At 39.4% G+C, this 26,470-nt stretch overlaps 1 protein-coding gene across 3 annotated transcripts in view; it reads left to right on the top strand.

Annotated features, from left to right (window-relative positions):
* spata16 (spermatogenesis associated 16) overlaps positions 1-26,470 on the top strand; it is a 250,743-nt gene that overhangs the window by 153,303 nt on the left and 70,970 nt on the right. For all 3 annotated transcript variants that reach the window (XM_062976770.1, XM_062976771.1, XM_008106073.3), the window contains exon 5: positions 22,420-22,504. In XM_062976770.1, the coding sequence (XP_062832840.1) occupies positions 22,420-22,504 (85 nt within the window). The remainder of the gene's footprint in view (positions 1-22,419; positions 22,505-26,470) is intronic.

The following is a 26,470-nucleotide window of genomic DNA, read 5'->3' as shown; positions in this document are numbered from 1 at the left end:
TTAAGTCTAGTCGTGGGTTGGTGCCATTTCTAAGCCAAAGAGTCAGCGTTGTCCGTAGACACCTTCAAGGTCATGTGGCTGGCATTACTGCATGGAGCACCGTTACCTTCCCACCGGAGTGGTACCTACGGATCGACTCACATTTGTGTGTTTTCAAACTGCTAGCTTGGGGCTAATAGCGGGAGTTCACCCCGCTCTCCAGATTCAAACTGCCAACCTTTTGGTCAGCAAGTTCAGCATTATCTCATTATCTGCATATAAGCAAATACAAGTATTCCAAAATCTGGAAAAAAAATCCAAAAAACTTTTCATGTGAACCATTTCAAATAAGGAACACTCTATCTGTTAAATTAATTGTTGAAATTGCTATATAACATTAATAATTGTCCAATCCTGCCATACCTGTCTGGCAGTATATGAAGAAAATAGCCTTCTCAAATACCAATCTGTTCTGAAGTTCTCTAACATATGTTTGCTATGTCAAATAGATAGGTGTCGTACAGCAACTTTCCAAAACATCTATAACATTAGAGCACTGTTTGAACAATGTTTGATATGAACCTTAGGAAGCTTACAGTATATTCAGACCCAGGCATAATTGGCAGTGGCTTTTAGATCTTACTCATCCCGTTCATTGGGTTTCTTTTAGGAGAGAGAGAAAAAAACAGAATACAATATTATTATTATTATTATTATTATTATTATTATTATTATTATTATTATTAATAATAATAATAATATGTCCTATCTGATGCTGCTTTTCATTGTAGCCTCCAATGCAATCAAAGATACTGTAGAAATAGACTTTTTTTGCAGAGAATGGAATCATTTCCTTGTGGAGGAAGAATAATAGGATACATAGACTTTTGATTTGATCTTGGAAAACTATTCTTAATGTTTTTAAAAAGAGATCTAGGAGAAACATTCTGCAAAAAAATAACAGAGCTTTACATTTGTGGACTCCCTATAGAGTCTAGAAGCCTTCTGGTTTTGTTTAGAGAAGTTTTCATTATGCTTTTTTTATATAATTATGACATTGTCGTCTTTCTGCTGATCTGAGAAAAATATACATTCCCTGGATTAACTGTATTATTACATTGTGCTTGAAAAGTTTTACGGTCAGCCTTTTTGACATCAGCCAGAACACCTGGATCTAGGCGGAAGAAAGGTATAACATTTTTAGAGCAGCAAGATCATTCTGGAAGCACTGTTTAAATGACCTGTGCCTGTTTTGCTCTGGGACTGAGCTTGAACAGAAAAAGAAAGGAAAAGGAAAAGAAATAATACAATTCAGAGGAAAGGCTGGCTGTTTAGAGCGCTGATTGGGTAGGGTTCATGCCATCATCAAGAAGCATCCTGTACAATCCCAGGAGTCAAAATGTAATTAAAGAATAGATTCTTTTTGAGAATGCAAATGAATGCATGAGTGAATAGTCAAATGTTCATGCATTTTGGGAAATATTCTTTTTAAAGTTGACAACTGACCCAACGCTTAGGTTTCTCTTGGGGGTGTTCATATCTCTTACTGTCAAAGAGGGTTTGCCCCCCCCCCCTTTTCCATTAACAACAACAATGACTGGAAATTAGCTCCTTGCTTCCTCAAAGCTATATCTAATGGTGTATCTCACTAGAGAGTTACAGTAGTCTGATATCACTTTAGCTGCCGCAGCTTCATCCTACAAATTTATATTTTGCGGAAGGATTTAGAATTCTCTGCAAAATAGACAATTTTAAGTACCTCAGCAAAGTGCAAATCCCAGCATACCATAGGATGATGTCCTAAAAGTAAATGTATGCTATAACTCTAAAGCATAGGTAAGTTCAAAAGCTGGCATCCTATTGATTAGTCATTGATAAAACCACCTCTGAGTGTTTCTTGCCTAAGGAAACCCTATGAAACCCAACTTGCCTGCCAACTTATGGGGTCACCATCAGTTAGCAGGCAACTTGAAGGGACAGAATAACAGAGTAGACCCACTGAATGACTTATTTAGTCACTGGTGTGGTGACACATAGATAAATCCAGTTGTTTCTATGTGACTCCTCTAGTCAAAACAAACAATAGGATTAGGAATGATTCTATAAACTAAATCAGACCCTATCTACACTGCCATATAAAATCCTGTTTATTTGATTTGAAATTGATTATATGGCAGTGTAGGCTCATATTATTCAATGCAAGGTAGATAATCTGTATTATCTGATTTGATAATCAGGATTAAATGGCAATGTAGGTCCAGCCTCTTTAGAAACTGCCTTCCACAATCTTGGCTCTAGGAATGTAAAAATCTCACAGTATCAATTCCATTGGATTGTTCTAAACCTGCATGCAATGTGTTTTCATCTTTCTTTTCTACTAGTTGTCAGACTTTCGTGGGGAGAGGTAAATTCAGGCATATTTTTGTATATATACAGTACGTCTCATAAAGTATGCAGATTTTATGCATTTTCCGTCATGTACTCATTTTTCCAATTTTCTTGTTTTTTATGAGAACTGTCTCTTTTATTTTTTATCCTTGGGATATTTTTTTGGGATATGTGATTGCACTGTTAGTCCAGTACATGCCAAGACAATCTAGAATTGGATATTAGAAGAGTCAATGAGTCAAAGCATGGTTCTTGTCCTTGGTAAACAATGGAAAGTTGTATGGTCGGTCGTCTATATCCACAGATTCTGTACCCATGGATCCAGCCATCCACAGTTTTTATTTAAATCCCCAAAAGGAAACCTTGATGTTGTCAATTTGCACATGGGATACTATTTTACTATGCAATTGTATATGATGAAAGTTGAACATGCATACATTTTGGTATCCACAAGGAGTAATGAAACCCAACCACCTCAGATATCAGCACCCACTATTTCAAGAAACATAGAGATGAACAAGTGACTTACTCATATAACAGTTTGGCAAGTTATTGTTATTATTATTATTAACTTTATTTAATATTAATTAACTTTCTCCCTGCAGGGACTCAAGGCAGCTAACAATCCCACACTTAGTCAAGATTTAAAAGCACAGTACAAAGGTTAAAAACAATTAAATAGTAACAGTATGGAAAAAGTGGATTAAGTAAAAGGTAAAGGTTTCCCCTGACGTTAAGTCCAGTCGTGACCAACTCTGGGGGTTGGTGCTCATCTTCATTTCTAGGCCCAAGAGCCGGCGTTGTCTATAGACATCTCCAAGGTCATGTGGCCGGCATGACTGCATGGAGAGCCGTTACCTTCCTGCCGGAGTGGTACTTATTGATCTACTCACATTTGCATGTTTTCGAACTGCTAGGTTAGCAGGAGCTGGGGCTAACAGCGGGCGCTCATTCCGCTCCCAGGATTTGAACTTGGGACCTTTTGGTCTGCAAGTTCAGGAGCTCAGTGCTTTAACACACTGTGCCACCAGAGGCCCCTTAAAAGTGGATTAAAATATAATAAATAAGGCTATTTTATGTGTATTTATTATAAAAGTGGATTAAATATAATAAATACACATAAAATAGCCTTTAAAACTCACCGCCCCTTCCCCCAATCCCACCCACACCTCCCCAGCAGCATGCCCTTTATCCTTCCCCAAATACCTACTGGCAGAAGAAGGCCTTGACCTGCTTGCAGAAGGAGGCCATCAGGGATGGGGTCATCCTGGTCTCCCTTGGCAGGGAGTTCCACAGTTTAGCAGCAGCCACTGAAAAGGCTCTCTCCCATGTTCCCACCAAGCATGCTCTCTTGCCTAAAATGTGTAACTAACAGCAACAACAGAAGGTGGATCTAATTTCAATAGAGGATTCACAATACTTTTAGAAAATAAAGTTCCAGGTTCGTTGTTTGTGGGGGTCACAGTGGTGTGATTTGGATGAAGGTACTGCAAATCTCATCATCTCTGGTTTGTCTTCCTTTAACTGCACCAGGACGTAAAGTAGGGCATGGGGGGTTTTTGTACCAGGTTTGGTCCTGATCTGTCATTGGTGCAGTAGCAGTGGCCTGTGGGAGGTGAATTGTTTGAAAGTACTGCATAACCCATAATCCCTGTCTCTCCCTCCCCCAACACATTTTTAAATGCACGCATATTGGCATGCCATGTTGTGTCAAAATTTCAAGTTGATCAACCGACTACTTTTAGAGTTTTGTGTGCACAACAAATACAGGCTCTATTTTTTATATGTGTGTGTGTGTGTTTAAGGTTAGTATACAAACTCTTTGCTAGTTTCATTAAAGTTGAGACTAAATATAGATTGGATTCAGCACCATAATAATAAAGCACAATAATGCACAATCTAAATCTGAAGAATACTTTTAAAAAAATATCTAGCTAGGACTTATTCCACAGTTAACTCCACCATATGTCTATCTAAAACTTACTATGAAGGAGGTGAAAGCTACAGCAATCTTTTTTTCTCTCTGGCTGCACTTAGAATTCATGCCAAACCACAGTTTGTTATTCTATACATAAGCAGAATCAAGCAGAGCCAAACCTCAAACTCCAACAATCCCAATTTCTTTCTTTTACCAATACACCTGAGGTTTTTAAATTGACCACAGATTTGCCATCAAATCATGATTTGTCATAGTATGCAAGTGCAACAAATCATAGCTTGATCAGACTTTTATGTTGTTCTTAGTCATAAGTGTGTCAATGATACAAAATGAGCACTTAGATTTATTATTATTATTATTATGTTTATTTATATCCCGCTTTTTTTCTCTATAAGGTTAAGCCAATTACTTTCCACACTGTAGGTATTTCCAGTATGTTGTTAAAATCCTGCCTCAATTCCTGCATAGGTTTATTTTCTTACTCAGGACATTTGATGCTATCCACACATAGAGATTTAGCAATCTCTGTTTTAGAGGCTTAGATATCTCTTTCCACCCCAATTGGAAAAGCATTTTGAAAAACACCGGAAACTGCTGACATTTTGCTTCTGGACAGCCTATAATCATGAATACGAGTTTTAGTTATCGAATAGTCAAAAAGTCCAGACAGACTTTAGGAATAAACTAAAGAATTAAGGAACTTGACTAGGAAAACGAAAGCATTTAGCATCCATTTGTCTTCGTGCTGGAAGGATTTTCATTCCACATACTTATACTTTAAACAACCTAATTCAGCAAGACTATATTTCTCTCAGCTGTGTAAATGGAGCAGTCTTGGATCAATGGAACCTGCCAAGATATCACAGCTATAGTATCTTGTGGAAAAGTCAGACCAGACAAAGCTCTCCCTGCTTTCTTTCCAGCTCAAGGAATCATTTTTAACACTAACTGTGTGAGCCACCTTTAAGTATACAATGTCAAGCATTCCTATCATTTGCCAAGGGTCCATCAAATTGTATTTACAGGCCTCCTTCGGGCTGAATTGAGTGTAAGTTTGGCGAGTATGTATTCACAGCCTTGTCTATATTGAGATAACGAAAATGGAGGGGTGATAAGAGTGACATGGATGGGAGGATCAGCAAGCAAGACGAGGGATGCTTAACCCAAGGCCAGCCCTACCATTAGGCAGAGTGGGGTGACTGCCCCGGGTATATTTTGACTGTCATGGAAGAATAGCAAATTGTTAGCTATTTACATCATCATTATTATTATTTTAAAAAACAATCAAGGGACTTAAGCACTTAGAAAGATAGAGATTTATAGAGATGAGAAATAACAGAAGATAGCTAGACAGCTAGACAGATAGATGATAGATAGATGACAAACCTCTTGTGCTCAAATATCTTGACTGCTTTTGATGTTTATATGAGTGAGTGGGGAGCACCATTTGTTGTACTGCCTCTAGTATTAAAAGGACTTAACTATCATCCTGATTTAGGCCCCCGCACACACACATTTTCTACGGCCCTTTCCTCCTCTGTCACATTTAATTTTAGAGCCTGGCTTCTGTGGTATGGTATAGATGGGAGACCTATCAAATGAGGGAAAGCTTGAGACATCTTGGGGGCCACCCATTCCCATTTGCAAATGCATGCATTCATTCATTCATTCATTTATATCCCATGACCACTCAATATGGGAAGTGAGGTAGCTTAGCATATAGGTTAACAAAAAATAGAGAACAACTAAAACAATAATAATACAAATGTTTTTTAAAACCCACTGAATAGGAAATCCTATGAAACATGAATTTAACAACATTTTAAAAACACATTTAAAACCCAATAAGGCAAAAATCTAGCACACTCTTTAACATAGCCAAGAAAAAGTTGAATAAAAATGCAAGATGACACCATCTTGCTATTTCAAAGTTATATTTATTAAAATAGGAATACCGTAAATAAAAAAATCATATACTAACAATTAATACTATAATTATATGTATTTTAATAATGTTAAAGGTAAAGGTAAAGGTTTCCCCTGACATTAAGTCCAGTCATGTCTGACTCTGGGGGGTTGGTGCTCATCTCCATTTCTAAGCTGAAGAGCCGGTGTTGTCCGTAGACACCTCCAAGGTCATGTGGCTGGCATGACTGCATGGAGCGCCCTTACCTTCCCGCCAGAGTGGTACCTATTGATCTACTTACATTGGCATGTTTTCTAACTGCTAGGTTGGCAGAAGCTGGAGCTAACAGTGCCCACTTACGCTGCTCCCGGGATTTGAACCTGGGACCTTCCGATCTGCAAGTTCAGCAGCTCAGTGCTTTAATGCACTTCGCCATCGGGGCTCCTTAAGTAATAATAATGTTATCTGTGTTTTAATCATGTTTTGTTTTATTGAGCTGTTTTAATTTTGTTGTACCCCACTTGTTGTACCCCACCTTGAGCCGCAAGGTGAGGCAGTTAAATGCTACAAACCCCCCCCCCCCCAAAAAAAAACTTCTCTAACTCTTTCACTCATACAGAGAAAACATCTTCAGCCCAAGGATATCTGTATGAAAAATAGTCATCTTCTCATTTCTGCGTAGTATATAATCATCATATCTTCTACCTAATGAGCAAAGAAAAGGTAAAGCTTAAGTCAAACCCCACAAGCGTCTTCATATTTTCCTTCTTTATGAAAGTTGAAAAGAGTTCACAATCCTTAATAAAGTTCTCTAATGACTTCTCTTTAATCAAATTGGATAATTTATGCATCTCTGCCATCTTCAAAATCCAATTTTCAAGTCCATATTGTTCCATTTCTATATGTAAAGCAGCACCATCCTCTAAGTTTGAACAGCAGAGTCTGCAAGGAAGTTGTTTTTTGTATTTTCTTCAATATCAGCAGAACTCTTAACAAAATCAGAAATGCTGGTAAAACGGGATTCCTAGTTGCACTATGGGATTTCATCACATTTAGATGAATGCAAATCAAACTCCCTCATAGATCTTGCTGCCAATTTTAAGCATTAAAACCCTAAATGTCATAGGGCCAAATATCTGAATACATATTTGGTGCCATCCTGGTCAGTAGGGACATAAAATCCACTATTCATCCTAGTCCAAACATGAAAGGAGCTTTTGAAGCCACTGAAGCCCAAATGGGTTGGATGACTTCTTTAAAGTTTGGATTAAAACCCAGAAATGATTCACAGCCCAACTACCATGAAAATGATGGTGTCAGTCTGATCAGCAGGGAAGGGTAAGAAAAGAAAAGTTAGCACTTGTTACTTGCAAGTACAGTGAGTTTAAATCAACTCCAGATGTTAGATGAGACTTGAAAAAAGCTATCTGAGGCCCCTTCAATACCGCCCTATAATTCAGATTATCAAAGCAGATAGTTCACATTATCTGCGTTAAACCATATAATCCAGTTCAAAGCAGATAATCTGGATTTTATAAGGCAGTGTAGAAGGGGCCCAAGAGGCTGAGCACTGGTCCCAATTAGGTTCAGCACCTTGGATAGCTTCCTTACTGACCTGACAACTCCAAAATAATTTCACCTGACAACAAAGATCCAGCTGCCATTGGTGTCTTCTTCCATGTCTACCCTAGGATCTGCATCATCCAAGTTTCCTCCTCTGGGTGCTCCCATCAAATGAAGCAAGGCTAATATACAGAGGGACTTCTCAAAGTGTTTCAACTCATATGTGGAATGCCTTCCCCAAAGAAGTATGGTTATTGCTGAGAGTATGATCTTTTTAGTACCAGTGATTCGTTTAGACATTTTACAAAATATTTATTTAGACATTTTAAAAAATATTTTAGTGCTTTTTGTTGCTGTTGTTGTTAAATGTTTTCAAGTTGAACACTAACCTGACAATAGGGCTTTTTGGAATCATTTATTCAGAGAAGGTTTGCGACTGCCTTCCTGAGAAAGTATGACTTGTCCAGGATCACCCAGTGGGTTCAAGGCTCAATGGAGATTCAAACCCTAATTTTCCAAAATCCTAGTCAAATGCTCTAACTATTACACCATGCTGGTCTTCGCTCGCTTCTATTTTGTTCCTGGCTTTACTTGATCCTTACATACCACACTGGTTTTTTAATCTTTCATTGCTAGTTTTTCCTGAATTCTATTATGTCTCATTTTTGTTCATGGTTCATTATTTCAATTCAGTGGTAACTGACAATGTTCAAGTCAGGTGGTGAATCTATTCTGGGTTTTCATTCAAATATTCCAGGACCTATCTAAGGTGCTGGTTCTTATCACCAAAACAGGTTCAATACCTTTGTTTGGCAATAAAGGCTGGCACTTTAGATAGAGACTACCAGCTTCCACTTTTTGTACATTTTTTAATGCTGGATGCACATCACCTAGAAATCACTGGGTGCTCTAAAAGTAGACCAAATAAACTGCATAAGTAGAGGAAGCAGAAGACAAAATGCTGCAGAAAGAGCAAATATTCCATAGCTATTTTCCTCCTCCATTCAATCTGTCAGAACCCAGGTTTACAGCTCAGGAATTTTGCTTGGTGGCCCCAAGACAGAACTCTGGATTCTAAGGCTTTGAGCCAAAGTTGGAGACCAAACCAGGACTGGCTAAAACCTGTCATGGCTCCATACTTGTCTTGTTATTGATTTTTACACTATATCCCAGTCAGCCTTTCGAGAACATTCTGCATCAATCTTGTATCAAGTTTCATATATTTCCTTCCTGAGCTAAGGAGGCAAGGGGACCTCCACTGGGGCAGAAAAGGAGAAAACGATGGCATCAGTCTGATCAGCAGGGAAGAGAAGGGAAAGCAAATACATTTTCTGGAGATGTTGAGCTAAAAAGACTCCATGTGTCAATGTGGCTATGACCTCCATTGTTCCCAGAGACACATTCCAAGTAGAGCTGCTGCAAATTAGAGTAGAGAAAGTCTCTGTTGACACTCATCTAGACCTGCTCACAGGGGAGCCTGCATGCCCTGTTATTTAATTTGACACTCACATATGATGCAAGTCAACATCTCCCAAAATAATATTTCTATGCTAAATTCATTAGGCTTCCAACAGTCCAAGCAGGATTTTTGCTGATCACTAAGCATATCAGTCTGTCTCAGTTACTCAGGCTGGATTACTGGTTACGTTTTTTTTCTCAACACTATATATATTGTTTCCGTTAGTACAATTTATATTTCCTGAAGACTGCCCCCTATGCTCACTAAACTGGGAATAAGTCTTGTTGAATTTAATAGAGCTTACCCTTGAGGAGATTTTCTGTAGGATTGTGCTCTAAAGGAGATGGCAATACATTCATAAGAGAAAAGAACACAATAGAACTGTAATGGTAGTATTATCACTATAGCTGGCACATACATTTTAAAAGCAGAATAAATTGCTCCTGTATAATCAGTTAATCACAAGTTCTGCCATCTAGCACACAAAGTGCCTATCACTCTGAGAAAGAACAGGACAAAATCCTACTTTTTTCTCAGGGAGAAAACCTTATCTGAAATGTGTTGTACCATTTTGGTGCACTGGACCATTTTAGGAGTGCTAGCATGGTTTGAGCCTTGGACTACAACTCTATTCCTTGTTAGCCATAGGAACCCAATCGGTGACCTTGGACAAGTCACATTCCCTCACATGTTAACCTTAGGGTCACCATATGTTGTAAACTTCTTGAAGACACACAATAGTGAACACCATTTTAGTCTTTAAAAGTCAGGAGGAGGCTCCATTTGTCTAAAAGCTACTCTGTACATGTATATCTCCTCCAGAATTTCCTAACTAATATGAGCTGTTCTAGTTTTAAAGAGGATTTCTTTCCCAAGTCAATTTGCCTGTGCCAGACATGAGGTTCATACAACCCTTGGTCATTTGTAGGTCCTGGAGAATTAAATAATTCTCACTCCTGACCTATGGCAGCAGTAGAAAATTTATGATCTTCCAGATGTTATGATGCTACAGTCCTTACTATCTTTGGCCATTGGTCATGCCGGCTGAGGCTGATAGGAGCTGCAGCTCAACAATATCTGGAGGACCACAAAGTCTTTTTGCCTGCTTTACAGAACATAGTAACCCTCTCCTACAACCACTCCTGTTGCACATTGCAATATAGTGCCTTATACAGGTACAACAGAGCACTAATAATAATAATAAACTTTATTTTTATATCCCGCCCCATCTCCCCGAAGGGACTCGGGGCGGCTCACAACAGGGACAAGCCCGAAACGACAACACAACATATTTGACAAAAACTTAAAACATTTCAACGATACACAAAATAAAATAATGGACAATACATTAAAATCCAGTACTAGACTCTGGATAAGGCCTAAGAACCAAGCAGGACATCACAAAGTATTCAGTAAAGTCTGGAGTGCCTTAGGAGACTCCTCCAGACTGAATTTTTAGCAAAATTAAAAATGTGGCAAAGTAACAGTGGAAGCTTTCTTTGTGACTATGATATCATGGCTCCCCCTTGCTCCACCTCATGCTCAATTTTCTAAAACGGAATATAGAAGCTGTTGTGCAATATTACTTGGAACAAACTATAAAGGCCACAGAAAAATCGAAATCAGAGGCTGCTGTGAAGTATGCAGGGGCAGGAAATGGGGGACAGAGTGCTGCTGCTCTCAATTACACTAAAAGTGTTTAAAGTGTTTAGACAACATCCTCCCCCTCCCTCAAGAAAAACCCTTCAAAATCCTGGCCAGTTTTTATTGGTTTGTTTGTTTTCTTTTGTGGCCAGTCTGCAAGCTTACGTTTATCTCAGGCCATAAAAACAGATGCAAATCACTTTATACAATTCCTTAGTTTCTGAGAGACCACATACGAATGAATATTGCAAACACATATAAAAATGTAAACAACAACAAAACTGCATTTTTTATATAAATCTAATATAGATTGTTGTTGCCTTCAAGTAATTTCTGACTCATGGCAATCCAAAACCAGATTGATCATGGGGGTTTCTGGCAAAATTTGTTCAGAGAGGATTTCTCAATGCATTACTCTGAGGCTGAGCCCTGATGGCGCAACAGGTTAAACTGCTGAGCTGTTGAACTTGCTGACTGAAAGGTTGGTGGTTCAGATCTGGGGAGTGGGGTGAGCTCCTCCTGTTAGCCCCAGCTTCTGCCAAGCTAAGAGTTTGAAAACATGCAAATGTGAGTAGATCAATAGGTGCCACTCTGGTGGGAAGGTAACGGTGCTCCATGCAGTCATGCCGGCCACATGACCTTGGAGGTGTCTATGGACGACACTGGCTCTTTGGCTTAGAAATGGAGATGAGCACCAAACCCCAGAGTCAGACAAGACTAGACTTAATGTCAGGGGAATACCTTTATCTTTACTCTGAGGCTGAGATAGTAGGACTTTCTCAAGAGCAGAGATTCTAGCTCTATCCCCCAGAGTCATTGGGTGCATCTACACTGTAGAATAAATGCAGTTTGACACCACTATAACTGCCATGGCTCAATGCTAAGGAATCATGGATGTTGTAGTTTTACAAGTTCTTTAGCCTTCTCTGCCAAAAAGTACTGTGTCTCACCAAGGTATAACTCCCAAGATTCCAAAGCACTGAACCATGGCATTGAAAGTTATGTCAAACTGCATTAATTCTACAGTGTAGATGAACCTTTGTTCAACACTTGAACAACTATATGTTGGCTCTCCATTGCAGATACAGTTTCCTAAAGTCCCATGTCTCATTCCCCACTCCCACCCACATCGCCAAAAAATGCCAGGTTTGCTTGCTGCTCAGCAGGTATTTTTAGGCATCTCAAGGCCTCCAAGAATAATGCAAAATAGATATACACAACACCACAAAGTCCAGTATAAGAAAGATGCCTTTCTACTCCCTCCTAACTCCACACATTATAAACTACAGTACATACAATGGCAAAGTCCTTATTCTTATCCCAAACTTAGCTTCTCTCTCTCTTCCTCTCCTCTCCCCACCATAAGGAAAGGTACATCCCTATCCTTATGGTTTCTTTACCCACTGGGCCAAACCAGTAATTCGTATGGACTACACTGACATAAAATAAGTACCAAACTAAATGGGATGTTCGTGCATTTTTTTATTTTTTAAAAATTGCAAACACTATAGAGAATGGGGAAGAAAATTAACCAGAGTTCAAGAGATTATGGGGAAGAAATAATGTTTTCTTTTCAGCTGCTCTCTTAAGAAAAATCCCGCCTGTGCTGTTATAAATTCCTATTAGCATTAAGAGGGAACTGATACCCAAAGCAAACAACTTCACCAGGACTCGACCAGTAAATGAAAGAGTTAAGTTCCTCCTTCTGCGATTATATATCTTTTAAAACCACAAATAATGGATGTTCTTTGCAGTTTTTAAAGTGCACACATTCAATTCGTACATTTAGCATCAGGTCTCCCTTCGCCCTGCTTTATTAGACATAAAGGCTCAACAAGGCCAACCTGTATTGTCCTTAATACTTGCTTTTCTTTATGTGTCTGGCTGTTTTGTTCTATCGTATTTTCTGCTTTTGCAGCCTATCCATTATGGGTCACTTTGGGCTAGGTTATGTCTTTCTTGCACAGCACAATGACTGGCATTTTGAAAGGAGGCAAGCCTCTCTTTTTTGTAGCAGTAGTAGTAGTTGTCAGACTTCCACTGTATTTCTCTCACTGCGACATTCTGCTTTTCCAATAGACACATTACAGCCTATTACTTTGAGATGGGTTTCTATTTTAATGGCAGCCACGGTACCAAAAGAGGGGATGTGGGGGGAGGGCTCCATGGCCTGGAAGTTAATGTTCAAATGCATTGCAGGAGATTTATTTATTCTTCCTATCCTGGGTTTCAGACAGCCGAAATCACCTGGGAACCCACACATTACAGAAACTGCATGTTTATATCTTTGTGGAACTGCCTTATGCAGTTTCTAAATGGCTTGTAGACAGGGTTGTCCCCCCCCCCCCATTTTTTCAGGTTTAAAAAAAAACCTGGTTTACTCATGAATTTAAACTGATTAACCAAATCCCCGTGAGTATCCACTGAAGTTTATCAGTCTTGAGTGTCCACTGAAGTTTATCAGTCTTGAGTGTCCACTGAAGTTTATCAGTCTTGAGTGTCCACTGAAGTTTATCTGTCTTGAGTATCCACTGAAGTTTATCTATCTTGAGTGTCCACTGAAGTTTATCTGTCTTGAGTGTCCACTGAAGTTTATAAATGGAGCCTGATTTCTAAATTATTTTGTGTTATGGAACTACTTTTCATGATTCAATAAAAAAGTTTCAAACCCCCTTTCACACGAATTTTTTTTCTGGCTACAGCCCTGCTTATAGACTGAAAAAAATGTTGCACACTTCATAGGCACTGTGATCTTGTCACACACATGGTGATTCATTTGCAGTACACTTCTTCATGTCATCTTAACAACAAATATGTATATGCATGTGCATGATGAAAAAAGCTATAATGAAAAGTGTGCATCCATGGTCATGTGGCCAAAAATAATGTGAAGGATTTGCAATGTGTGCCCCACTACACGGTGAGCAAGGCAATACTTTCATAGGGAAAGGTACAGCCAGTTATGGCAGTCTTACCACGATGTGAGAAATATATGTAGTATTACCAAGTCATGCAGGATCAATGCAGACCAGGAAAAGGCAGTAGCAAACACAGCTTTTTTTGGCCATGGGAGACAAATCCTTAGACTGACTTGACTCTGTTGACTCAGCATTACCAGAACCTGATGCCCAGCCCTTGCTGCTTCTAAGCTCAGGACATACATAGGGCAAAGCCATTGGAGTTATTCTTCTTGGCCAGGTCATTAAATGGTTGATAGTCGCTGCAATTTTCTGTAGCCATATTCTTACATACATAATGATGCTAAGAGTAAATAGGGCTTTCCCTTACAAATGCAAAAAGCAACTTCAGAGAAGAGCCATTTGTTTGGAACGCAACCTGGGAATAAAGGATTAAATGTCCCAATGCAATTACTCTAGTTGTGGATTCACACATTTGTGATCCCAACTAGGTTAGTGTAATTCTTTGATCTTTTTTTTTTTGCAAAAAAAAAAAGTGCAAAGGGGTTTAGAAATCAAATAAAACTTAAAAGAAAGAAAAATGCATCAAAAATACATGAAAGGAAATCAGAATTAAAACAACAGATAAAAAATATAAGTAGAGATTAGAACATATGCTTTTATGTGAAGCAGTCCCCAAATTCTCTCAAGGAAATGATTCAGAGCTTAGAAACTATGCATTTTTGGACTAGAGATCCCAGAATCCCTCAGCCAACATAGTCATGCTGGCTGGGGAATTTTATAAACTCCAGTTCAAAAAAGCAATTGTGCTAAAAATTCTAATATGACTAGTTGTTAGTGTGCCTCTTTCTGGGTTCTACGGGACCAAGTACAATTGAATTCCGAAGTCCCAATAAATGTTTTTTTAGCAACAATATGACAAATTATATATAAAATTGGACAGACATCCACTGTCTCAAAATACAGTTGGCCTTCTACATTTGCAAGTTCAACTTTTATGGATTTGATTAGTATGTTCTCGCTAGATATTTCATGGTCCTCCAGTGCTACTCTAAGGTCAATTTCCATTGCAACTTGACTATAGAGTCATGATGAAGGATCTAGAGATTTGTGGTTTTTCTTCTTTTATGTGCGTTCTTGCCCCTAACCCCTGCAAAAGAGAAGGGCCTACTGTATCACAGCACGTGGAGGCAATTTTAAAGCTCTGAATGGAAAAAATGCAAGTCAGAGATAAATAAAATATTGAAATCACACTATAAACAATTCGTCTTTTTGTTGTTGTTGTTTCTGAATGCACAACTCCAAATGCCATTCCCTTACTCAAGATGATGAGGGCCTGTTCCCTGGACCCAGCAACTACAGTTCCTCTCCAGGTCTCCCCGATAAGCACAGCCCCTTCCTTAGGGTTTCCCCACCTGTACAGCCAAACCAATACTCATAGGGTTTACATTAGCATAGGTCGCATCATCCCATTAATGTCTGCAAAGGGGACTAAAGATGACATAGTGCAGGCTCTGGTGATCTACCCTATGGTTATTAACTATATATCGTAGGGTTTTACTCCACCCAGTGGCCAGATTCAGCAAATAAAATCCATATCTGAAATTGATGGGGGGGGGGGGGTTCTACCACAGTGTTGTTGCTCTTCCTGCACACCATTGCCTATTTAGCAAAAAGGTTTTCACATAATGTTTTGCAAGGCTTTTTGAAGCAAACTTTCCTGGCTGTTGAGTATGTTCTTGAAATTCATGGGGCCTTGCCACCAGGTTTTTAGAAGCCTGGCTTCTAAAGAATTGTCCTTTAGAAAAGATCCAAATGGACAAAGATCCAAATGGACAAAGATCCAAATGGACAAAGATCCAAATGTTTTAGTGGGGAGGGTGGCATCCCAAACAGGAAGCTTTGCTTTGGATCCAATGGAGGAGTTAGGAATGACTAGAATTAGTTGGTGGAAGGTGACCAGGGCCGGCAGGTCATGTGCTTGTCCTGCAAGAAAGTGAGCTCAGTATATATATGGATAATTCAGATCAATATACAGTAGAGTCTCACTTATCCAAGCTAAATGGGCTGGCAGAAGCTTGGATAAGCGAGTATCTTGGATAATAAGGAGGGATTAAGGAAAAGCCTATTAAACATCAAATTAAGTTATGGTTTTACAAATTAAGCACCAAAACATCATGTTATACAACAAATTTGACAGAAAAAGTAGCTCAATACGCAGGAATGTTATGTTGTAATTACTGTATTTATGAATTTAGCACCAAAATATCATGATATATTGAAAACATTAACTACAAAAATGGCTTGGATAATCCAGAGGCTTGGATAAGCGAGGCTTGGATAAGTGGGACTCTACTGTACAAATATATCAGTATTAACATACCTCTGCATAACAAGATAAAGGCACCTTAAACAAAAGTACATATATTCATATGCATGACAGGAAGGGTAAAAAAAAAAAAGAAAGCAAAGTAACCACTGCCAGGTGGCTGCTAATAGTGCTCATTTTCTTAAAGCATACCAACATCGAGGTGAGTTTGCCCAGGGGACATGTATGGCCACTAAAGACAAACTCATCACAATGTCTGTGCCATGTGTGATGTTAACAAGGCAACCATAGGGTCTACATGGATCAGGAAAATTCAGTGCCAATAAGGATTTTTTTTTCAGGTATAGACAGACCCCCAGTATTAAGAGCAAATGCTACCCAGCTAACTAGGTCTCTTAGATGATCTGGAAACTTCAGCTGGTTCAAAGATCGGCAGCCAGGCTTCTAACTGGAGCTAACTATAGAGAGCATAGTACACCACTACTAAAGCAACTCCACTGGCTGCCAATAAGCTGCCAGTCCCAATTCAAAGGACTGGCAGCCTGCCTATCTTCATGATCACATCTCCCCTTACAAACCAGCATGGGCTCTAAGATCTTGCTCCCACCGCCGTCACAAGCATGACTGGTGGGGACGAGGGAGAGGGCCTTCTCAGTGGTGGCTCCCCGACTCTGAAACACCCTTCCTAGAGAGATCAGCACCTACACTGTCCTCTTTCCACAAGGACCTGAAAACTTGGTGATTCCTGCAGGTTTTTGAGCAAGATTGGTCCTGGGCCCCCTCTGGTTGTGAGCTAGGACCCTGATCTGCACTTTATCCACTTCCTAGCCCTATGATATTATGTTGCACTTGTGTTGTCTAGCACTTTATAGTTGGCCATGCCCATTCTGAAGGCCTGGTCATTGCATTTTGGCCCCGTTGATGGAGCATATTGTAACTGGATTTTATTCTTTATGATTGTTTTGAATTGTATGTTCTTGTTTTGTGTTAATTATTTTTACTCTGTTTAATTTGTTGTATGGTTTCTATTCAGCAATTGAATGTTTCGCTATGTTGGAAACCGCCCCGAGTCCTTTTGAGGAGATAAGGCGGTATATAAATAAAGTATTTATTATCATCATCATCATCATCATCATCATCATCATCATTTAATTACTTATTAATCACCCTCCATCCAATGTGCTCTAGGCAATTTACAAGATAAAATTGTAAAGGATAAAAACATATGTTGTCGAAGGCTTTCATGGCCGGGATCACAGGGTTGTTGTATGTCTTTCAGGCTGTGTGGCCATGTTCCAGAAGTATTCTCTCCTGACGTTTCGCCTACATCTATGGCAGGCATCCTCAGAGGTTGTGAGGTATTCCATCTGAGGATGCCTGCCATAGATGTGGGCGAAACGTCAGGAGAGAATACTTCTGGAACATGGCCACACAGCCCGGAAGACATACAGCAACCCTCCGATAAAAACATACATACAAATCTTGATAAAATTCACATAGATCAAAAGCTCTAGTAAAGAGCCAGGTCTTGAGTTGTTGTTGTTGTTGTTGTTGTTGTTATTATTATTATTATTATTATTATTATTATTATTATTATTATTATTATTTCAGCACCTATTGCTGGGCTTTATTACGTACTATACCTGAGAGTAGAAAGCTAGATCAGGGGTAGACTATGCTGCACCCATAGCACTGTCTTCAAATATCTTGCCAGTATTGCCTGTATCCCTTTTCGCTCTCCACCTGATGCAACAGCCTAAGGACCTCATCACATTAGAGCATGGATCCACTTTAAATCCAGTTTCTGTGTCCTGCAGAATTCTGGGGCTTGTAGTTTAGGGAGGGGCCTTTAAACTGCTCAGCCAGATAGGTCCTGGGCCTCACTAAACTACAAACCCCAGAATTCTGCAGGAGGCAGAAACTGGATTTAAGGTGGATCCATGCTCTAATGTGATGCCTAATGGAAGGGCTGACTCCAATGTTAGAGCACTAAGTTAAGCTGCAGTTGTCATGACAAAGACATGGGAGATCATCTGACTCTGCCGTGCCATTTTCAGAGACAGACACATTGCGTAGTTCTACCCAAGATGATAGGTGTGGGCTGGCTTTATTGCAAGAAGGTGCAGAGAGAAATGTTACATTTGCAAATCAGTCAAACAGATGGAAGGTTTCACCTACGCTGCCAACAACCAAGTTGAGGGAAGCCACTAGCTTATGAATGCACCCGTATAACATATACACACAGGTAGTTTCATTTGGACAGTGATGGAGCTGCTTGGCACTAACAATAGTGTAAAATCCATTTAACAGAAAATGGAAAGATACTGGTGACATTTGCAGAATTTAATCTCTTAAACTACAGTTGCTTTGGAAGCATCAGATGCCGTGTGATGAATAAATAGGTATTTATATAACCAGGATTCTTTTCAAATAAAACCAAATAAAAGTTATGTCCTTCTGCTCCCTTCCATCATCATACATTCTGATACAGAACATCTGCATGACATGGACAAGATATAAAGGTTAAATTGGACAGCATTTCTTGACACTGCAAAGGAAAAAAAACTGTAGATGAAATCCACAAGCTCAAGCTATTAAAGCCATCCTTTCAAATCTCACTTCCACTATAAATGTCCAGCTTGACCTTAAGAAATTAACTGGCTACAGTCTCAGAAAAAAGGAGCAGAATAATACCGAGGCATTGAAATCTAAAGACAGAGACATCTGCAGCCCCCATTGTGCCAGAAACTGGGTTTGAAGGGTTGCTAAACTTTGCAGGTTTAATTTTCAGCTACACATAGTACAGGCGGTACACCACACACACACACACACTGCTTGCAAGCTGAATTTGCCCCCTCAGGAATACACACCCAAATTTAGTAGTAAATCATACTGCTGAAAGTCAGCAATCAACCAAGAAAGGTTCTGTTTCCTGCCTGATTCTACTGCTTTTCCCATGATGTTGCCAAATATCAGAGCCATATTATGTTCCTGAACTTCAGAAGCATGACATCAGTGTATATAACCCACAATGGTCCCTATCTTAGAGAAAGGCAAAACTAAGCCCTGTTGCCATGTTCTCTGGTCCTGATTTAGTCCCTAACACAAGCATTTGCCTCTTGACTTGCTGAAGGGAGATTCCAGGCCCAACTTCACATTGTGGCAAGATCTGGTCAGAAAGCCTAGATTAACAACTCCCAGCCCACCACATTTTATCCTGAGAGCACTTCCATGTTCACGTGGTATGGAACTGCTGAGAACATCAAAGTCAATATGTACGAATTCTTCATTTATCAACACCTGGCCCAAAGGTGTAACATGATTGTACTGTGCCGTTTATTAACTGTGTTTAATTTGAGGGTTAGCATGGTTTCATCGAGATTTCTCAGATTTTTGTCAGTGACTTACAAAATTTCAGTGAAGAACCCTTAGCAGATATAGACACCAAAGTAATTCAAGAGATGGATGCATCTGCGTACAGATATAGATTTATCTTATTTCTCAGTTTACTATAGAATATCGCCACATTCTCCCACTACACCCAGATAACTCTGAACCGTTTGTGATTTAAATCCTCCATTTCCTTTATTTTCATTTGGCCATATCTCATTAAGAACATAATGCAGCTTGCAAAAACATGCTTGAAAATGGCATTACTGCTAGCCTGGGATTAGGGTTTTATAACACATGTAACTGGGGAGAGAATTCTGAATTCAATTTACGTTAATGTCAAGGAGCAATAAATATATCGACAGTGATGGGGAGGGGAGATGGGCAGCTAGACGCCGATAGGAAAGCATCAACAAATAAACTTTTTGTGCTAGTAATTAGACGCAGAAGATTATTATATGTTTAATTGACTAAAGTGACAATTTGAAATTACATCTAGTTTCATTTAATTGGATTTAGAATCTCCAGAGGGAAGGAAATGGAGAGGGGTATTGGTGGAGCAGCCATAAAAAGCAATCCAGTTTTCTGAAGTCTGTTGAAGCCGGCATTAATATCCATAGCACAATAGTTTTTAATATCCTCCTAGCCTAATAAGAGAAATGTGGCAGTTGTTAACACACACTCAGGGTACTAAAGCATATTGAATTAGCTGGCGTGTGCGCTGTCTCCTCCAACCTACCCTTCGCCAGCCCATAAGAAGAGGCGTAATTTAATCAAAGGTGAACTGTGTTTGACTTCACCACAGACTGCAATATTCTTCTCTGACACCAGCATCACACTATATCAAGCCTTCCACCACTGTCCTAGAAGACGTTTTGACTGTATATAATGTGTGAGAGTCCGTAAATACTTTAAAGCGAGCCAGAATAAAACATTTTTGAGTGAGCATTAAATATTTCCACCCAGTAAAAATAGAAAATGCTATCAACGGTTAGGATTGTTTCCCCTCTCCCCATATACTTTTGTTGCCTCATAAAACAGCTCCTCAGAGCTTCCCTGCAGATATACCATGACTGATTATTGTGAATCTATAAATATAATATAAAACTAATAAAAATAGAGGCATATATAAATAACCGTTAGTCCAGCAGCTATGCCACAGTTCATGGTAACAATGAATTAAGGTGTTGCATCAACTGTACAAATTCTTTGGAGCTAGTGAAAGGATGGCACTGGGGATATAGCCATGTCCCAGAGGTGTAGCCAAAAATATAACTTGGCATTATTTGGCCTACCATACTGTAGGAAGGGTGAGGGATCTTTCCTACCACCTAAAATTGTTCCCCAAACGTTACTATGCCTAAATTAACAGGCATAGTCCCTAAGTTGCAAACATTCGACTTGCAAATGATTCAGAGTTAAGAATGGGGGTGAGACAACAGGAAGTGAAAAGAAAAATTCTCTCGTGAAAGAGTTATCATGGGGAAAAGGTTTCTCCACTGAAGCTTTATCTCCCATCCTTGTTTCCGCAACAAGCCAATTTTTTCAAAATCCAATTATCACAGAAACAGAAAGTGAAGTGAATCTTCTGAACAGGGGCTCGGACAGCAAAACAAACACCAAAGACGTGGGGGTGACTTAAAAATTATCCTCACCTTTCTTTTTGGCCTGAAAAAAGACCAGCAACATGGGACAGTGATTTCAGGTTATTGGGGCTGAGAGAAGCAGTGGCAGCCATTTTTAATAAGGAAGGTCTTTCTACATTAGCTTCCCTGCAGAGAAGCTGTGGAAGCCGTTTTTAATAGAGGCTTACAAGTGGAAACGTAATTCTTTCCTTCCTCTCCCCCTTCTTTTTTCCAGGGGGCATTCTCATTCATTTTCCTCCTTTATAGTCTTTCCTCTTTATGTATAGATTTTAAAGTAATAAGATCAGAAATGTAATTTACCCCTCCCTTAACTATAACCCTTGCTTGGCTCTTTAACTCCAGCCAAACTCTAACTAATTGGCAGCTACCCTGCTGATAATCAGGCTAAGACATGAGCTGCCCAATATGTATATTTTATAGAAATATGTTTTAATACAGGCTTTTGTTAAGAGTATTTTATGATGTGTTGTGCAGTGAGCCCCCGATGGTGTAGCGGATTAAATCGCTGAGCTGCTGAACTTGCTGACCGAAAGGTCGGCAGATCAAATCTCGGGAGTGGGGTGAGCTCCCACTGTTAGCCCCAACCTAGCAGTTTGAAAACATGCAAATGTGAGTAGATCAATAGGTACCGCTCCTGCGGGAAGGTAACGGCACTCCATGCAGTCATGCCGGTCACATGACCTTGGAGGTATCTAAGGAAAATGCCAGCTCTTCAGCTTAGAAATGGAGATAAGCACCAATCCCCAGAGTCGGACACGACTAGACTTAATGTCAGGGGAAAACCTTTATCTTTACCTTATGCTTTAATATATGATTTTATTGAATGTATTTTATTATGCATTATGCCCCAACTTCAAGCCTTAAGGAGAGGCAGGCAATAAATTATTATTATTATTATTATTATTATTATTATTATTATTATTATCATCATCATCATCATTATTCTGCACTTCACTTTTCCTTCTAGATTGCCATCTGTACAGGTTAAAAAGATTCACTTCAGTGGGCCATATTACAGCATCCAACTCAGACAGTGATTTTCCAGACAAAACTAGCAGATTTTCTCAACCCGCATGGCCACTGTTGCTACCAGGAGATTCTGAGAGTTTAAAAACCTATTAATTTTGCTTAGAGCTCTGTTGGTGCAGTATAAGAATACATTCATTTTCATATCATGAGCCTGGCATTCTTGTACCCTCCCCAGATGCCTTTCCTCTCCCTCAGTTATTTCACTTACTGATTCTGTTTTTGTCACCAGGAGCACTATGGTTGCTGACTACATCTACTGGTTGTCTGGAGGAAGGGAGCAGCATACCAGCAAGCTCATCAAACTGTATTGGCAGGTAAAAATTGATGGTCCAGCTCCGAAGGAGGAGCCCATCTTGCTGTTAGAACCCAAATGAAGGATTGTTGCTTAAAAGACTGCCGGCTGAGGTTGCTCTGGGGCTTATCAATCAGGAAGCCATTACAGAGCAGTAACGTATTTATAATGAAGTAGATTTTTTCCCCAAGACTAATTTTAAGGGTAAAACGCGAGGTTGTTAACCCTTGGCTCATACTTCAATTTTACAGACAGACATAAAATTTCATCTTTGATAATGTATCATCCCAAGTGCTACATATATATTTCCATATATAGATAGAGATCCCTCTTAGTATTGAGGCTTCCCTGGAAAAAAAATCATGCACAATATTTTGATATGCACTTTGCACACAAGGAGGATTCAACCTCGAAAGAAGTCTGTTGTTACAGCAGATGAATGTTGTAGTGTGGAGTCATCGCAATTTTTTTTCTTACAAAATCTCAAACTAATATGCGGATCAGAACTTCGCTGGCTGACAGATTTCACAGTTCCTGCATGATGGGAGGCAGTCCTCATTAGTTTAACTGTATTCAAATGAATACTTAAATATCGAGAGAGAGAAAATGCACATTTAAATAGTGAGGGTTGAGAGTTTTTTTGGGGGGGGGAAATATTCATAGAGCAACCAAATGGAACTAGAGTCAACTCACCACATTCACTGGGATGAGAGGTGTAGGACCCCAAGGAAATGAAAACCTGTAATGAAAGAATTGCTATTTTTTCTTCTTCTGATGGAACACTTCTCTAGAAATCTCTTGGTCCTCCAGCGTGACTCTATGTCCAACTTCCATTAGATATTGACCACAGAATTATGCTGAAGGACTTAGAGATTCCTAGAGGTGATCTCTCCAGGAATCTTCTGATTAAGGTTGACCATTGGATTGCACTGAAGGACCTAAAGATTCCTAGAGCCAGGAAAGGTTTTTGGTTTTTTTGAGGGGGGGGTTGGTTTTGGATGATATCCTCCAAAATCCCTTAGCCAATATAGATCAAGGGAAGGCTGTCTTGAAGAGTCTGAGAATACCGGATGATGATGATGATGATGATGATGATGATGATGATGATGATGATGATGATGATGATGATGATGATTGATTATGATGATAATGATGTTTTGATTCTCTGGCCTATCCCTAGTTCAGTGCATGCTCATATTATTGACAAATATTGAAGGATATATTTTTCAGTTGCTTTTAAAATGTCCTACTTTCTCTCTCCCTTCCCACTTTCTGTTTTGCCCCCATCTTATATCCACTACTTCTCAGTAGGTTCAGACAAATCAAGCTGCTGTGGTAGTGGTGGTGGTTGTGTGCCTTCAAAGAGTTTCTGAGTTATGGTTACCTACAGCTAATTTATTATGGGGTTTTATTGACAAGATTTGTTCAGGGGGGGTTGCCTTTGCCTTCCTCCAAAGCTGAGAGATTGTGACTTGACCAAGGTCACCCTGTAAGTTTCCATGACCAATAGGGGATTTGAACCCAGATCTCCAGAGCTGTAGCCCAATGCTCAAACCACTACACCATGTTGGCTCTCTCCTAAGCTTACTCCCACTCCCAATTGAGTTCAAGAAAAAAAAAAAGTTTGCATTCAGTTAACCCAGCAGAAGGGGAGAAGAGTGGGCAAAATCTTGCTCTTCCCAGTGGGTCCTGGTCAAAGCAAACTGCCGTAGTCCTTTCTGATTTATCTATTGTTCCCTGTTAATAAAAGTTACCGTTTTTGACCACACTCCAATGTTGCTTCACTACATGACTCCCGGATTTCATATGTGAAATTTGGAGAGGGGAGATATGTGATAAGAGCTGTTTGAAACTGACACCAACTGCATGTAGAGATAGTAAAAGCTGCCCATTGTTAGAAATATTTAAGCAGATGTCAGAAGGCCATCTGTCTGGTGAACTGTATTTATAGCCCAAAAATCATCTTCTGCCTTGATATAGTTGGGTTAGATGACTCCAAGCCTCTATCTCCTCCTAAATTCACTTAATCTATGACATGCTTCACAACCCATTTGTTTTATTATTACATTTTCTTCCACCACTCCTCCAGAGATCTCACAGAAGCATATGATCTGTCTTCTCCTTTTTAATCATGAGAAAACCCCTGCTTAATAGACAAAGCTTGAAACGTTATCCTTCCTCATGCTGCTGGTAGTGGGTTATGAGAGCTATAGCCCAAGAAGGTATTTTCCAAATGTTACTTTTCTAGTAGAGTAAGCTGAGAAACAATGATGGCAATATTTAGGTTTGGAAAAGTTGGATCAGACTACCCAGGCAGTCAGCATTGTTGGAAAGCTGCATTCAAGTCTTCCTAAATCAAATCCAAATCCATCACTAAATGACAACAGCTCTCAGCCTACAACAGATATTGTATGTGCACTATATAATTAATGCAGTTTGACATTACTTATCTACCCAGATGTGGGTAACGAATGCAGATCAGGGGACTACACTGATACCCAGAAAAATCACAAAAGGTCATACCCCTTCACCCCAACTTTATTTTTGTTTAGTTTACACCCAAATGCACCTGTGGGGGTTTTGGGGGGATTCCCATTGTTCAGTCCATTTATGACCAACAATGTCATTACTTTTCAACAGGAAGTAATCAGAACCTCAATTTCAGGTCACTTTTTATTTGGGGGCAAAAAAAAAGCCTCTTATGAGCCTAAAATGGCAAAATGCAGTGAAATAGCCCCGACAACTTCTGGAGGCATCAGGGAAGCTGAATGAGGACTTCAAACCATACTTTCCTCACCCTTGATTTCATCAGCAGTGGCTGGTGATCCTGATGTGCATTTTATTTTGAATTTCATTTATTTAGAACTTCTGGGTCCCTATTGGCATGACATTATTTAAAAACCTACTACACCTGTCGCAAAAAGCACCATTTCAGAATCTAGCTGTGTATATTAATATATAGTCTCCAAATTCAGATAATGCCAAAAATAACTTGTCACATGTTTGTACGCACATGCTTCTGTGTTACCAAAGCAACAGCAACCGATTATGTACTTTCACAGTAGCCATCAATATCCTCCCTTTTTTTTTATTTTCAAAATCGCATGCAATTCTTGATGAAAATATTGAAGGAGTATAAAGTAAGGCAGTGGGGGATTTTTAAAAAACAATAACGATCAAGGCATGCATTTGTAGGAAAAACTCTTAGTTTTTTGACAGAACTCAACTACAGTTAATGAGGTCTGTGTGTCTGCATGTGAAAATTTTAATTGATACTGAAAATGTTTCCTCTTTTCAGTAAGAATTTCTTTTTAAAATGTTCCCACATGGTGTCGTAAGGGTATTACTCCATAGATTGAATCCTTAAGAATTTAGTTCCTGTTCTTAACGGCCATTAAGTCATCTTCAACTGATGGTAACTCCATGAATTAGAGACCTCCAGGTCATCCTATCTTCAAAAGCCCTGCTCAGATCTTGTAGACTCAGGACCATAGATTCATTGAATTTATCTACATCTGGAGTGGGCAAGATGTCACTTTAAGGCATTTTAAGCACATCATCTAATCCAGTGGTTCTGAACCTGTGGGTCCCCAGATATTTGGTCTTCAACTTCCAGAAATGCTAACAAGCTGGCAAACTAGCTGGGATTTCTGGGGGTTGTAGGCCAAAACCCTTGGAGACACACAAGTTAAGAACCACTGTTCTAATTCCTCTGGTCCTACCATTGGAGAAAAAATTCCAATCAAAAGTAGATTTTCCTATTATTGGATACCTCTAAGATTGATTTTCCATGATACAGGGCACACAACACCCCAGACTACACAACTCAAGAAATTAAATCCAATATAGACATTTTATTATGTAGACAATTTATTTCTCTTTATTTTGACATGTTTCTGAAAGAACTGTGCTCTGTATATCTGTGTGTATATACAATTCTCCCAGGACTGTCCAAAGTTGTCCACATTTATCCACCATGGCCCACCGA

Source organism: Anolis carolinensis, chromosome 3 (genome assembly GCF_035594765.1).
Source record: "Anolis carolinensis isolate JA03-04 chromosome 3, rAnoCar3.1.pri, whole genome shotgun sequence".
In the NCBI taxonomy this organism is placed as follows: domain Eukaryota; kingdom Metazoa; phylum Chordata; class Lepidosauria; order Squamata; family Dactyloidae; genus Anolis; species Anolis carolinensis.
Note: the sequence above shows the minus strand (reverse complement) of the source record. Positions and strands in the feature narration are given on the sequence as shown.